The sequence below is a fragment of the Hylobates moloch genome, unplaced genomic scaffold (genome assembly GCF_009828535.3).
Source record: "Hylobates moloch isolate HMO894 unplaced genomic scaffold, HMol_V3 SCAFFOLD_6, whole genome shotgun sequence".
Taxonomy (NCBI): domain Eukaryota; kingdom Metazoa; phylum Chordata; class Mammalia; order Primates; family Hylobatidae; genus Hylobates; species Hylobates moloch.
Window position 1 is genome coordinate 116,921,938 of NW_026652281.1, and position 14,255 is coordinate 116,936,192.

Genomic DNA, 14,255 nt, shown 5'->3' on the forward strand with positions numbered 1-14,255 from the left:
AAATTGCACTCCAATCACAATGGCAGGCTCTCTGCTAAGCCCTTCTTATGCAGCACTTCATTTCATCCTCACAGTAACCTCACAGGCATAAATGTCATCATCCCCATTTTACAGATGAGAAAACAAATTGAGAAGTTAAAGAGGCCCCAGAGCTAGTAAGCTCAGCAGCTGGCATTTTTACTGAGGTCTCTTTGAATCTGAAGCCTGAACACTTAAGCCAGCACTTTACACTACCTTTTCAGTAATTATCTGCTAGAGCAGTACATGAAGTGCTCTCTGGGAAAGTGCTTGAAGAGCATAAATCCTTTACGAAAAGGTAACAGTCAAGCTACTGAAGACACTAGGCGGAAGGGCCTGGACTGCCTTTGCAGGCTCTTTTCTGGGCTCCTGGGGCCCTGCTGACCTTCCTAGCAGATCTAGGCTGAAAACTGAAGCAGCCCAGCTGGCAGAGAGGCCTTGGATAGCGGCCCAGGTTCCGGAGTTTCTGCTGCTCTGATTCAGGACAGGCTGGGACTCACCGTCCAGAACAGTCTCACAAGCCCGGGAGGCTCTCTGCTGAGAGGAATATTGCCCCACTGTCTCTCTCCCCTGGCCCCCAGCTCTGGCTAGGCTCTGCCTTCTCCTGAGGTCCCTCCTGCTCTACAGTCCTGCACTCAGGGCTGGGTATGACTCTGAAATGATTGCAGAGCCTGTGTTCTAGAGAATTCTGTTGGGCCACATGTGCTGCCCACAGGCTCTGCCCTTCCTCCTTGGCCTCCCACACTCTATTAAGATAGTTGACCATCTGGGCCAAGCAGCTCCCATCCCCCGCCTGGAGTCTGTATGCCCCTGTGGGGTTGGGGTGGGGAGTAACTTGCTGGACTTTTGTGCTTTGGTCTGAGGAGGACTGGGAAGGATCATTTCTCCACCCTGAGACCTAAGTCCCCAAACCCCTTTTCTCCATGGCTACCTGCATGGTCCCCTGGATCCCACCTTTAGCACCTCCCAGAGTTCTACCTCCCAGTATCCAGTGCCATGTGGACACTTGGTTCCACACTCCTCATGGGGCCCAGCTGTCCTCCCTGGAGAAGAGGAGGTGGGGCGGGGGGGGCACGCAGTGGCCTAGCCTGCTCTGCAGGATGGGATGGGTGACTGGGGACAGGCCTTGCAAGCCAGCGGACCCCTGGTCCTCAAGCAGAATCAATGGCCGGCCAGAGGCTTTTTGTTCTGCTGCACCTCCACCTGGTGGTGCTGGAAGGAACTGCTCTCAGGCCCAAAATAAAACACTCCATAATTATGGCTGGGTCCTTGGGCCTTGGGGCTCACTTTTCTTTCTTTCTTTCTTCTTCTTTTTTTTTTTTTCCAAACTGTACAAAAGAGAAAGCTCCAACCTCAGAAGTTGAAGAAAGGAAGGGAATAAAATTCTAGATGGGAGGATTCAGACCACAGAGGTGCTGGAGAGAGTCACCAGCAATTCCTCATTTCCTCAACTTTTTAGCATCTCCAGCACCAACCCCCGCCCCCTCTCCCACCATCCTGTAGCCACATAAATATCTCTGGTATTCATGGAAATCATTTCCCTGGGTCCTGCTGTCCCTTAATTCCCCTTCCTTCCCTCTACCCCGTTTCCAAACCCTCAAAACAAACAAACTCTGGCCAGACTGGAAAATGGGCTTTCTGAGAACTTTTTTTCTCTCTCAAACACATTGGCACACACACGCACACACTCACTGCCAGCCCCTTTGGTACCCTCAGGCAGCCTTCGGAGGCAGGGGAGGGCTCTGCAAATGCTTCCTCCCATTCTGGCCAGGCTGCCTGACCCCAGAAGTTGGGAGGAGGCCTGGGTGTGGCCCTGGCTGCTGCAGAGAGAACTTGGCATTACTGTGCCCAGGAGGTACAGCCCACATGTGGAGGTGGGGGTGCCAGGGGGTGTTTCCGTCTCCTCTAAGGAGTGCAGGACACCCTCTGCATCTCCCCCTAGTCTTGCTAAGCAAGGCCCCATCCCTCCCCAGGGGGAGACTGTCAGTCACCAGGGAAGAGAAGAAATAGAAGAAAGAGACATACTGGAGAAGTTGACCATTGCGAACTGCTGACACCTGTCCCCGGTGTATCCCACAGGACACCTACCAAAAGAAAGAAAACCAGAAAGAGAGAGCCAGGATAGCAAGACACAGGCATTGCAACACCCCGGCACGGGCTCCTGCCAATGCCAGCTGGGTTCCTTGCCACCGTTACCATTTGTATTGGCCTTGCCACTCTGCCCCTTACCTGCAGCCCTGAACTTTAAACCCAAGGATTAGGCCAAAAATGAAAACAAAGCAAAACGAAACAAAACAAAACAAAAAGAACTAACAAACCAAAATACAAAAAAGAAAAGAGAAACAAAACAAAACAGCCAAAGATCAAAACAACCAACACCCCTGGCCCTATGCCCTACATTGGGGGGACTGCACCCGGAAGCTTTCTAAGGAGCAGGGACTTGTGTTTGTATCTTCAAACATACTTTGCTTAGGATCTGGCATGTACAATCGCAAAGGCAGTTTCTCCAAACATCTCTGTCCGAAGAATCCATTTGGACATCTGGAGAAGGAAAAGGGGAAAAATCACAGAACAAACTGGCATCATCCGCGAGGCTAAGGTTAGAAATCAAAGTGCACAGTGATGAATGAGAAAAACCAAGTCAGGCACTTGGGGTCATACTTGTAGCTGAAGGGACTGGAGTCAGGGCTGGGTGGAGGGCTCTGAAATCTCCTTAAAAATCTGTCTCATAGATGTGACTCCATGGGTGGTGGGGAAGGTGGGGTGGGTCAGGGGGGAGGATGATTTAGGTAAGTGGGGTGAGGGAAGATGGGAAGTTGTCATACTGGTCATTGAGACTTTCCTTCTTACCTGCCTGGTGCCCCATGAAGCAAGAACTGTGGCCTCTTGGTGCCAGGCAGTCAGTCAGCTGGCAGGGATCTGGGAGCCTTAAGGAATACCAAGTTCTTGGGAGCTACTCCTCCCAGGACCGACTGAAGGATTCTCTCCTGGGCCCTGGGCAGGTTTTCTCATCCAAGAAACAGCCCCCAGAAAACTCAGATAACTCGGGAATGCTGTTCCCAGACTGTGTATGTCTTTGACAAAAGTGACCTAGGAGATGTTTTATCTGTTCTTTCAAAGAGGGTTCTGTGGCCAAATCAATGTAGGAAATACATTCTCAGGGTGCTTTGTAGAGTTGCAGTGTACCTTCACCTATGAAAGACTATGGAAGTTTCATAGGAGGGAATAGCTGAACTTTCCATGTAAGTTCTCAAATTTATTTGTGTTTCAAATTTACTTCACCATGGATGTTGTTTTTTGAGGAACCCTTGTAGAACATGGTTTGGAATAGGCTGCCCCAGTGCGATGTACATGGGAAAAGCTTAGTAGGGAAATGGGAAAAGCTTAGTAGGGAAATGGGAAGTTGGAGAGGAGCTGGAATTATCAGCATCCCAAAGTGGGCCTTCCTGATACCAGGTGCAGGGAATCTGGCCTCAGGTGGCAAGGACCACAAAAGGGATTGGAGCAGGCTCACTGGGGGACCCTGGAAGCCTGGTCCACATCAAGGTCCTAGTGGCAGCCAGCCTGCGAAACTCTCCATCTCCCCATGACCTGTTTCTCCATCACTGCCTGGACCTGCCCTGGATCTCACTCTCCGATCTTGCCTTGCTTACAGCTCTAAAGCACCCCCCACTCAATCTCCCTGACCTTGTCTCTACCCACAAGGTACACATTCTTCTGCTCTCTGGCTGCCAGCCCTCTCCTCAAGAGAATCCCAGATTTCTTGCAGAAGTCTTGCAGATTTCTGGAGGACATGCCCAGCCCTGTACTCTCTTCTGAACCCAAGCAAGGCTAGATACCTAAAGAGAAGCTTACAGGGAGGGCTAGACCCCTTCCCCACATCCCCCTACTCAGAGATGGGTCTATATTGCCTCTGCATCTTATTCCTTAGGAAATTAGCTAAGTTCATCACCAGTGTCCCCCTTAATAATAGGCTACTGTTCAAAATTAATCAATGTAAACTTCCTCAAGAGGCAAGTGTACTCTACTTCTTAGCATTGCAGTATATAGCAACCGTCAGGAAGCCACTTAGGCTTACAGTAAGTGGTAGCCATTGGTTGTGACAGATACTCATGAACACCCTGTGACCTCACATCTGGAGGAGTAGGGAATGGGAGTGGTGGTTGAGCAGAGGGCTAGAGTTTCTCTGGGCCTTGATGGCATCTCCCCCAGGGGAGGCAGGAGGTTTGTCCTGTAGTGGTAGGAGTGTGTGTGCGGGTATGCCTGGCTAATCGGGGGGTGGTGGAGGGCTGGGAAGTGTATCAGGAAAGTGGCATGGGTGGGGAGAGGGTACAGGTCATCTTACTGAACAGGGTGGCTTGGAGGAGGAGACTGCCATCAGCCCCCTTGTCAACACATCCTTCTCTGATCCCTGGCCCTCGTCCCTATTCATCCCAGCTCAGGTAAATGGAGGTAGTGGCTAAGGCTTCCCAACCAGCTCAAGCTCTTCTTCCTTAGCTCTTGGAAAATGATGTCCACTTGTGATGGGGACTAGAGAGGGAGAAGTGATTTTCAAACATAAGTGCCTTTGGGGGTGGAGGATGAAGACCCAGGAAGTTGCCAAAATGACTCTTGGGTTCCACAAAGGAACAAGAGACAGATATGTTTGTGTCCAATGTCTGAGATCAGCCCAGCTCTTGGAGGCAGGGAAACCTGTGTATGTGTGTGTGTGTGTGTGTGTATGAGTGTGTGCGTGTGTGTGTGTGTGACAGAGAGAAAATGGGGGAGTACAGGGGCAGGAGGGGCAAGGGGAAATTTATTTCCATTGCTGACAAGCAGGGCTGCTGTCCCAAGACCCTTGGAGAACAACGATAACTCCATATATCCCTGTGGCCCTTATCTCACACCCAGCCTGGACTATCCTGACTACAGACTTACATCGTTCATGGCCGCTGAGTTGCACAACATTATGGTCCTAACCATCCTTCCTTGAGAAACTGTGCTCCCTACTGGCTGAACAAAACAAAAGGCACTGGGGAGGGGCACAGTGGGGGTGGTGGAAGGCTGACAGCTACTGCTGTTCTTTGGGGCGCTAGCTCCTTCACGGACCTCCTGGACACTCCTATGTCTCTCCTTAGTCCTGTTTGCTGAGGATGAGTCACATTCAGGAGACTGGGGCTTCCCTAGAGAAGGCTTTGGGGGTGAGCTGGGCCTATGGCCTCTCTAACCTGCACCTAATACCAGGGTAAGAGAGTATGGGGTACATTAGTCTATCAACCAGGATGGGAGTCTGAACTCAGCACTGGGGACTGGGTGGTGGTTGGTGGTTCCCACTGAAACTGGGATTGACCCTCTGATTTTCAGGGGGCACAGAGGACAGATTAGAAGGAGCAGCGGGTAACAGCCTTCCCAGCCTTTCCCACCAGGTCATTGGTTATGACTCTGGGGAAGGTCTGTCCCCAGGGCTGGAGAAGAGCAGGGTGAGAGAGGGGCAGAGAGGAGAGCCCACGGGCTGCATCTGGGGTGACAGAGAGGTCAGGACCTCTGCCTTCCCCTTTTCCCGCCCCACCTCCCGGGCCTCAGTTTCTCCTTGTGGTAGCCTGGGGATAATGCCATGTGTGCTGCCCTCACCCGGGGGAGGGGGTGGATGAAGGATGGCGGTGTGCCCCGGGCACTGGAGGGAGTGAAGGGCCTCTGAGTTCATGAGAGGGGTGAAGATGTGGCGAAGATGAGCAGGCAGATGGGGGTGGGATGGGGAATCACCTGGACATGGGTGGGGCAGGGGCAGAGGGATGAGGAGGATGAGCTGATGGGAAGGGTAGGCATGCCACTGGTATGTGCACAGGGCTGGAAAGAGTCTTGTTCTGTCATCATCCCCTGAACCAGTCCCCAAGAGTCACGCACCAACCGTGCTCTACAAACACACGGAGAGAAGAGGAGAAAGCAGCAAGAGGGAGTGCAGAGGCCCCTGTCTGGCCCAGACAGGGGACAGTCACCTTGATTTGGACTCCCATTTTCAAATCCCCCTACGTTGTCTTTTTTTAAAACAAAATTCAGTATCAGTGACACTGTTTCTTTTGGCACTGAATTCCAGAAAAACAGGAGGGACGGAGTGTGCCTGCTTTCCAACACTCCCTGCAGGGCTCTGAACCAATACACAACAACAAGTGTAAGAAAACCAGGAAGGAAAACTGATTTTTATAGAAACTGGAATGAAACTGACCAGTGTAGTTTCATTATCCAAGCTAAGCGGAAATGCAAAAAAATCAAAATAAAAAGTAAACAAACAGCACAAATGGTAAGACGTGAGTTCCGTTTCCTAAGTTCTTTCCTTTTTATTCCATTCAGGTGTCATCAGGAACCCCAAGAGGCCTGCCCCCCTTCCCTCCCAGCTCGTCCACCCGCAGAATGGCCTCTGGGCTCTGCCCTGCCCCCCACCCCCCTGCCCTTCTCCAGCACAGCTCTGAGGACCTGCTGTTCTGACCGCATCTCCACCAGGGATGCCCTCTCCCCCGAGGGCTGACAAAGGGTGTTGGGGAAGTTGGTTCCAGGAACCTTGGCTGGAACCAGGGGAGGCTGAGATGGGGAAGTGGTGGCTCTGGGTACCAAGTTCTAAGCAGTGCAGCCCAGTTGCCCTGGTGGGAAAGGGAACAGGGCACCATCTTCACAATGGCTCAGGCTCCTGCCTCTGCTCCTCTCAGATTTAGCTGGGCAGGACTCAGAGGTCCTAGGGGTGCAACCTTGCTGGCAGGGCCCTCCTGGAGCCCATATATCTCACCACTCCCTTGCCCACACCGAACTCTAGCACTGGAGCCCTGGCCTCCATGGCCCTCCTCAGCCCTGGCACCTGTCCTGAGGGGCCAGAACCTTCCCTGCCTGGACGAGGACTGACTTCAGTGACAGTGCTGGATCCCTTCAAAGTTTGGGGTCCAAGGGGCTAGGGAAGAGGAGAGACCTACCTAGTGTATATGTCACAGGGAGGAGGAGGGTGCAGGAGACAAGGAAATGGGGATGCAGGGCTGGGTCATCCCTGTGAGGTATTCCAGGACCTTGATGAATTTCTAGTAGATCTGTTCCAAAGAACTCTGAGCAAGTTTCACAGCTAGAATGTTCCCTAGGGTCTGTCATACTAACATGGCAGCCTCCTAGAGGCAGGAGGCGGGGAAGGATGAGGGGTGGAGTTTGGGTTGAGAACTTCCCTAGAGGGCCTGTTGTTGCTATTGGGACTCTCCTCTAAGATTCGGGGAGGGTGGGAAGGAGGTGGCAGCAGGGGCAGGGTGGGGCCAGGGAGGAAGCCAGCTGAGGAGGCCAGCTGGGGCAAGAGCCATGGTTCTGCCTGGCAGTGCGGGCCGGGTCACCCAGCACTGAGGTGAGCATAAAGGAGGCGCGACCCCTCGTTGCCATGTTGTTAGGTGGAGGGGTCTTGAAAAGTCCTGGCCTCCTCAGACCAGGCTCACATTCCCGGGCAAGGGTGTGCCTAGGAAGGGGGCTGTGGATCTAGCGCGGGAGATCAGAGGCAGGGGAGCTGAGGTGTTGAGTCTGACCTTGCCTAGGGGAAGGTCAAACATCTGTCTCTGAATCCCCATCAATGTTTTGGTGGCCTTTGCCCAGATGCCATGGGAATGGGGCAGCTTTAACACCTTGCCAGGGCTCTAGGCTTGGGCTGCTTTGAAACACTGAAGTTATTAACTAGGCCCCCCTCCCACTCCTCCCCTAGATCTGTCCAGAGCCTGTGCTGTCCTCACCAAGCTCCCCTCCCCTCCTCACACACTCGCCAGAGAATCTGTCCAGGGGGCACTGTAGGCCCAGTTGCCCAGAAGATCTGGCTGGGCCTGAACAAGCCCTCCCTGACAGCCTCTCTCCCACCTGCCCTGTTTGCTATGGGGAGTGGGTGGTTCTGAGCTCCTTGGAGTTCCTGCTGGGGCCACCCTGCCTGGCTGGTGAGCAGGCTCTGGCCCCTGGGGAGGCTGAGCGGCCCCAGCCTGAGCCTCTCCTCCACCCTGACCTCCCACATTGGGCCATACCTAGAGTGGTGTCCTTGTTGGTATCCCCTCATCCCATGGAGTGGGGGCTAGGGGCTGAAGGGACACAGGCAGCACCCAGGGATGGCTTCTTTGTACAATGGGGTCCTGTAGGGCAGAAGGGCAGCCAGATCCTGAGGTCAGTACTGGGTTCTGGGCAGACCCCTCTTCTCCCCTCAAGACTACAGGAGCAAAGGGCTCTGGAACCTGTGCTCTGCCTGGCCCCGCCAGGCTCCTCGCTATTGGGGAAGATGCAGCCTGGGAAACGTTCATTAAGAACAAAGTTTGGAGAGTTGCTGAGAGATGGGGAGGAAAAGAGGGGGAGAAAGACTGAGGGAGGCAGAGAAAGAGAGAGAGAAAGAGAAACCCAGTGCCCGGTGCCTAGGGCATAGATTAGCATCCCCATCTCCCTAAAGGGTGTTGGTGAAAGGGTAGACATCAGGAGATGGGGTGGGTAGGGGCCTGGGAAATGGGGACTGCACAAGCCCCTGTGCCCCTTAGAGCTTATATCTCCTTATATTCCAGGAAGGGGCTAGGAAGTAGGGCAAAGCTTCCTGTCTACACCCCTTGGGGACCTCTTGTCCGTGGCTTGGAACCCTCTTTTCCTAGAGCCCTCCACTTCTGGCCCAGCATCTCCTACCCTGTTCTTGCCCCCATGCCCACCCCTACTGGTCACTTACTTGCAGGAGAGCTGGTTGATGCCCTCGATGTAGTAGCAGACGCCTCCATTGACACAATAGGACTTGGCTGTCTCGTTGCACTTCCGGGCGTGCCCCGACCAGGATGACAGGGTGGTGCTCACTGAGGGTATGAGAGACATGTGCCAGTGACCCACTGAGACTATCCCTAGGCCCCAGGAATCATCTCCTTCATGCCCCATCTCAAAACTGGAAGATGACCAGAGGCTGCAGGAATGACTGGGGAGGGGAGGTCTGGTGGTCCCTTCTAGTCACCAATAAGGCAAAGGAGAGGCCACCATGAGCTCTGCCTGTCTACCCAGTGCAACCTTGCACCCAAGCTCTAGGCAAACGTCCAAAGGCCAGGAAGATTTTCATTATTTTGTGGGGGGAGCAGGGTGAGAAGAGAGCAGGAACTGCTTCCTCTGCTGAATAAGGGCCCACCTCTCCCCTTCCCTGCCTGGCTTTCCGGGGGCTCCCCTGCTGGTGGTTGAGATGCTGATGTCTCACGTGGGGAACAAACGCAGGAGGCGGTGCAGGAAAAGAGACACCTACACCCGCCTGCATGGCTTGGGCTCTCATGGTGGACCAGGGCATGGCTGGAAGGGAGCTGGGCCTTCAGGGGATGGCACCTTTAGGACACGGTCATTTTCTAAGATCTGGAGAGATGTTGGGGGTAGGAGGAACCCTAGCTTCTACTGTCTTCCTCCATTCTCCAAGGGCTGGGCTAGCTCCAGGAATGCTTCAAAGGCTACGATGCCCCATCTCCATAAGCATCTGGGGTCTTCTCCATATCTCCCCACCCCAGACAGCCCCCTCCTCCCTGACCTTATCAGCTGTTGCCCCTAGAGGGAGCCTCCAGGTCTCGGACAGCCCCAGCCATAAATCATGGGTTTCAAGTTGTTGGGGAGGAGACAGGGCCGGGGAAAGGGAAGGGGGCAGCTGGGATGCGAAACTGCCGGAGAGCAAGGCTGGGCCTTAAGGCTGCTAGCACAGACTGCACGTCCAATTGACTGGACTCATTTGAGAAATGAACATCACTGAAGCTCTGCTCCTCATCAGGGAATGGCATCCAGAAAGCTGGCTTCAAGTGAACATTCTCGCCCCAAACATCAGTTTTAGATAATGCCCCATCCAATCCAGACTGGACAGCCAGAAGCAGGTCCTGCTGCCCTCAGCTACCAGAGCCTCTGAGGGCCTCTCGTTCCCACCCAGCCCAGCAGTGGCCTCCTGAATGAGGTGGCCCAAGCTACCCCAGCTGGCCCTGTCTCCTCAGGGGTACTGGGTCTCTCCCCTCCCCTCAGTAATAGGGGTGGAAGTGAGAGGAGGAGGAGGAGGGCAGGCACTCAGCACCCTCAGTGTTTAGACATGTGGGGAGACGGATGGAGCGCAGGGGGCTGGGAGTGTATACACAGCTCTGCTTCTGTATATGTCTGAGGAGCACACGCTGATAAAATCCAGCGGGCAGGGCCGGCTTCACCGTCCCCTCCACATCATGCCTGCTGCTGAGCTGGCATCCCGGAGCCCCACCCCTGCTGAGGTCTCCCTCCTTGGCTCAACCCCAGACCCAGCTGGAACCCACGTGCTGGCTGGAACTGGAGACCTCTTGCTGATCTTTGCCCCACTTCTGGGTCAGTGAGACCCAGGGAACTAAGAAACGTACAGAGAAGAGAAACAGCTGAGGTACCACCCCTGCCAGCTGTAAAATCCCCTTGCTGGGAGAACCCTCGAGGTTGTCCTGGCCTTCATTTACGTCGCACAGGAGGAGTGGAGAGAGAGAAGGCAGCGAAGTGTCTGGCCAGAGTGCAGTGTGTGTTGCAACAGAGCCTCAGGGCTCCTAGTCCCTGGCTGTACATCCTCCCCATCAGCACCCAGGCTTGACAAAAGCAGACGAATGCAAGCGCAGTGAGGACGGCAGGCCTGGGCCCTCCTGTGGGCCCTGGCTAAGCCAGAGAAATCTCAGACTGGATCTGCCAGGCCCAGCCTGGTGCCCTCTGCAGCTGCGGGTGGCACAGACTGCCCATGGCTGTGCCCATTGTTTCACCCCAGTCGAGTGAGCAGTGGACAGCAGGGAGGATGCTGGGGTGGCCGGGGCCACAGCTGCACACTTGGGCTTCTCACACATATATGTCTGTGCTCATCGAGGCCTTGGGAGGCCAAGGACAACTCCTGAGGAAAGATGGGGCCTCCCCAGCCGAATGCATTGAGCCTGGGTTGCCAGCATCATGTTGTCGTGGGGACGAGCCTGGGGCCCCGGGAAGGTAAAAAGGGAAGACATTTGGGGAGCCAGTCACAGAGGGTGTGGGGAAAGAGTGACCACGGGTGATTCCACCTCAGAAAGGCCACTCCTCTATAATGGCAGGGCCTTCCCCAGATACTGCAGCCCAACTCTGCCAGTGGCAAAGCCACACGCCAGGGAGATTTCCACACGGACGAGCTGCGCTCACGCTGTGGTGCGGTTGCACTGTTCTAGCACACGTGGGCTCCTGCGGCAACGTGTCTATACACCCCTGTCAGTGTATCCAGATCTCTCACTATGGTTGCCCGTGTTTGGAGAAGTGAAGGTGGCATGGACTCTCCTTTTACACCTCCACGAGGATGGCTCACAGTACCCCAAACTCAGCAAGTCCAAAACTGGGCTCTGCACCATCTGCCCTACCCACCTTCTTCCCCAGTCTTTCCTATCTCCGTGACCAAATGGCACAAACCAAAGAGCTAGAGGGCATCTTTGATTTCATCCTCCTTTATTCCCCTATAGCCATCTATCACCAAGGGTTGCCATTTCCACTTCCTCAGGAGACTCCGTCCACGTCTTGCTACCTCCTCCCCTAGTCCAGGCCACCGTTGTCTCTTTCTTTGATGACCACAATAGCTTCCTCTCTGGTCTTTCTGCCTTCACTCTTGCCTTCATCTCCTTTACTTTGCAGCAGCCACAGTGGTCTTTAAAATATGTAAATTGTATCAATCTTTTCTATTATCAAAGCTCTCCAGTGGCTTCCATTTGCACTCAGAATAAAGCCCCCAGCTTCTTCCCAGGTCTTATCTGGGCTTCACCACCTCTCCCACTTCATCTCCCATCTTTCTCCTTCCGTATATTTCAGACTATGCTGGTCATAGCTCTGCTCCTTTAATAAGCCAAGTAGCCTCCTGCCCGGGATGTCCAAAATACAACAAGTGTCTCAGGGAGGCCTCATCCGACTTCTTAAGCTGGTCAGGCTCCTCCCTCATTCCCTCTCTTAGCTTCATATACTTCTACTTATAGTTATTCTAACATAATTACATGACTAGGTGTGCAACTGTTTGCTTTCTTTTTTTTCCCCAAGACAGAGTCTTGCTCTGTCGCCCAGGCTGGAGTGCAATGGTAAGATCTCAGCTCACTGCAACTTCTGCCTCCCGGGTTCAAGCAATTCTCCTGCCTCAGCCTCCCAAGTAGCTGGAATTACAGGCATGCGCCACCATGCCCAGCTAGTTTTTGTATTTTTTAGTAGAGATGGGGTTTCACCATGTTGGCCAGGATGGTTTCCATCTCCTGACCTCATGATCTGCCTGCCTCAGCCTCACAAAATGCTGGGATTACAGGCTTGTGCCACCGCGCCCAGCCAACTGTTTCCTGTTTAATGCTTAGTTCCTTCACTAGAATGTAAGCTCCATTAGGGCAGGAGCCATGTCTGACACGTTTACCCTGAACCCCAATGTCCAGCATGGTGCCTGGCACATAACAGGTGCTTAACAAATGTTTACTGAATGAATGAATGAGAAAATAAATATCTTATTCTTTGGGGGAAAAAAAGTGCCCTGTGCTACCATCCCAAGGACTAGTCTGGTATCCTTGGCTGATAATGATATCTTTTTGGTAGATTAAAGGACTGTCTCCTTTAAATGCAAACACTCCAAAAAGGTCATTAGGGGAATGAAAATCAAAGCCACAATGAGGCCAAGCCCATGGCTGGCTCACCCCTGTAATCCTAGCACTTTTGGGAGACCAAGGCAGGAAGATCACTTGAGACCAGGAGTTCAAGACCAGCCTGGGCAATGTAGCAAGACCCCATCTCTATAAAACATACACACACACACACACACACACACACTCTGAGATACCACTTTCACTAGGATGCCCAGAATCGAAAAGAAGGATAATAACATGTGGTGGTGAGGATGTGGAGAAATTGGAACCCGTATGCATTGCTGGTGGGAATGTAAAATAGTGTAGCTGCTTTGGAAAGCAGTCTGGGAGTTCCTTTAAAAATTAAATATGGTCATCATGCGCTCCAGAAATTCCACTCCTAGGTGTATCCCCAAGAGATTGAAAACCTATGCTCACACAAAAACTTGTGCCCAGATGTCCACAGCAGCATTATTAATAACAGCCAAAACGTGGAAACAATCCAAATGACTCAAGAATCCAAACTTATGAGTGGATAAATAAAATGTGGTATGTCTATACAGTGAAATAGTATTTAGCCATAAAAAGGAATGGAGTACTGATCCATGCTACAACATGGATGAACCTTGAAAACTTATGTTAAGTATAAGAAGACAGTCACAAAAGGCCACATATTGTATGATTCTATTTATATGAAATGTCCAGAATTAGTGGTTGCCAGGGCTGGAGAGAGGGAGAAATGGGAGTGGCTGCTAAAGGGCATGGGGTTTCTTTTTGGGGTGACAAAAATGTCCTGAAATTAGTGGTGATGGTTATATAACTTTGTGAATATACTAAAAACCACTGAATTGTGTTCTTTAAAAGGGTGAATTTTATGGTATATAAATTATATCTCGAAAAATTAATTTAAAAAAGCGCCCCGGAGGGGTAAGCCCAGGAAGTTTTGATGAACCGTTAGTGTCTTGGTGTGAGTTTATCAGGGCCCCTGAAGAGTGACAGTGGCGGGGTGGGAGCTGCTGCTGTGGAGATGTGTCCCCGGCTGCCCACAAATGCAGCTGCTTTTCACCTTTGCTCATGGAGAAAACTTCTGCTTGTCCTTCAAGACTCAGGTCGAGTGCCCCTTTATCCATCGAGGCCCCTTTCCCTTTGATAAATTGCCTACCTTCCTCTCAGTTTGTTAGAAAAGGCAGACCTTTTAGAGTTCAGGTTTTAGTTTCCTGCCATTTGAGGGAGTTTCTTGGGGGCCAAGCTGTGACTCCCCAGAGCTCAGAGAAAGATCTTGTGGAATAAGCGCTTCTGAATGCGTGACTGACATGAATATGCATCTGTGTGTGTGTGTGTGTGTTTTTAAACAGCCAGCTTTTGCAAGACTCCAGGTAAGAGACTGGCCCAGAGGCCTCTCCAGGGCTTCCATGGTCCTATGACACCCCAGGTCAAACCTGCCTGTCCTCTGGGGCAAAGCCTGACATCAGGGGCTGGTACAGCCACCTCAGGACATTCCCAAGCTCCCTTTCACCTGGGATGAGACATCTGTTTCTCTAACTCAGAAGTGGGTTGGACCAAGCTATTGTGTTAGCACCACAAACTTCCTGCCGACTCCTCCTGCCCACCAGTTCAGGAAGGCAGGAGCCTCTTGTGAGCTGGCAGAGCTCTGACTATAAGGAAGGCCTACTCTAA

General features: G+C 52.7%; 1 protein-coding gene across 4 annotated transcripts in view; it reads right to left on the minus strand.

The window, feature by feature from the left end:
* Positions 1-14,255, minus strand: part of NRG2 (neuregulin 2) — a 196,530-nt gene that overhangs the window by 16,210 nt on the left and 166,065 nt on the right. For 2 of the 4 annotated variants that reach the window (XM_032158057.2, XM_032158056.2), the window contains exons 4-5: positions 8,699-8,819; positions 2,044-2,102 (exon numbers count right to left, since the gene is read on the minus strand). In XM_032158057.2, the coding sequence (XP_032013948.1) occupies positions 2,044-2,102; positions 8,699-8,819 (180 nt within the window). Of the gene's footprint in view, positions 1-2,043; positions 2,103-2,482; positions 2,560-8,698; positions 8,820-14,255 lie in introns of all 4 variants that reach the window. The other 2 variants (XM_058441273.1, XM_032158058.2) reach the window with 1 other exon arrangement.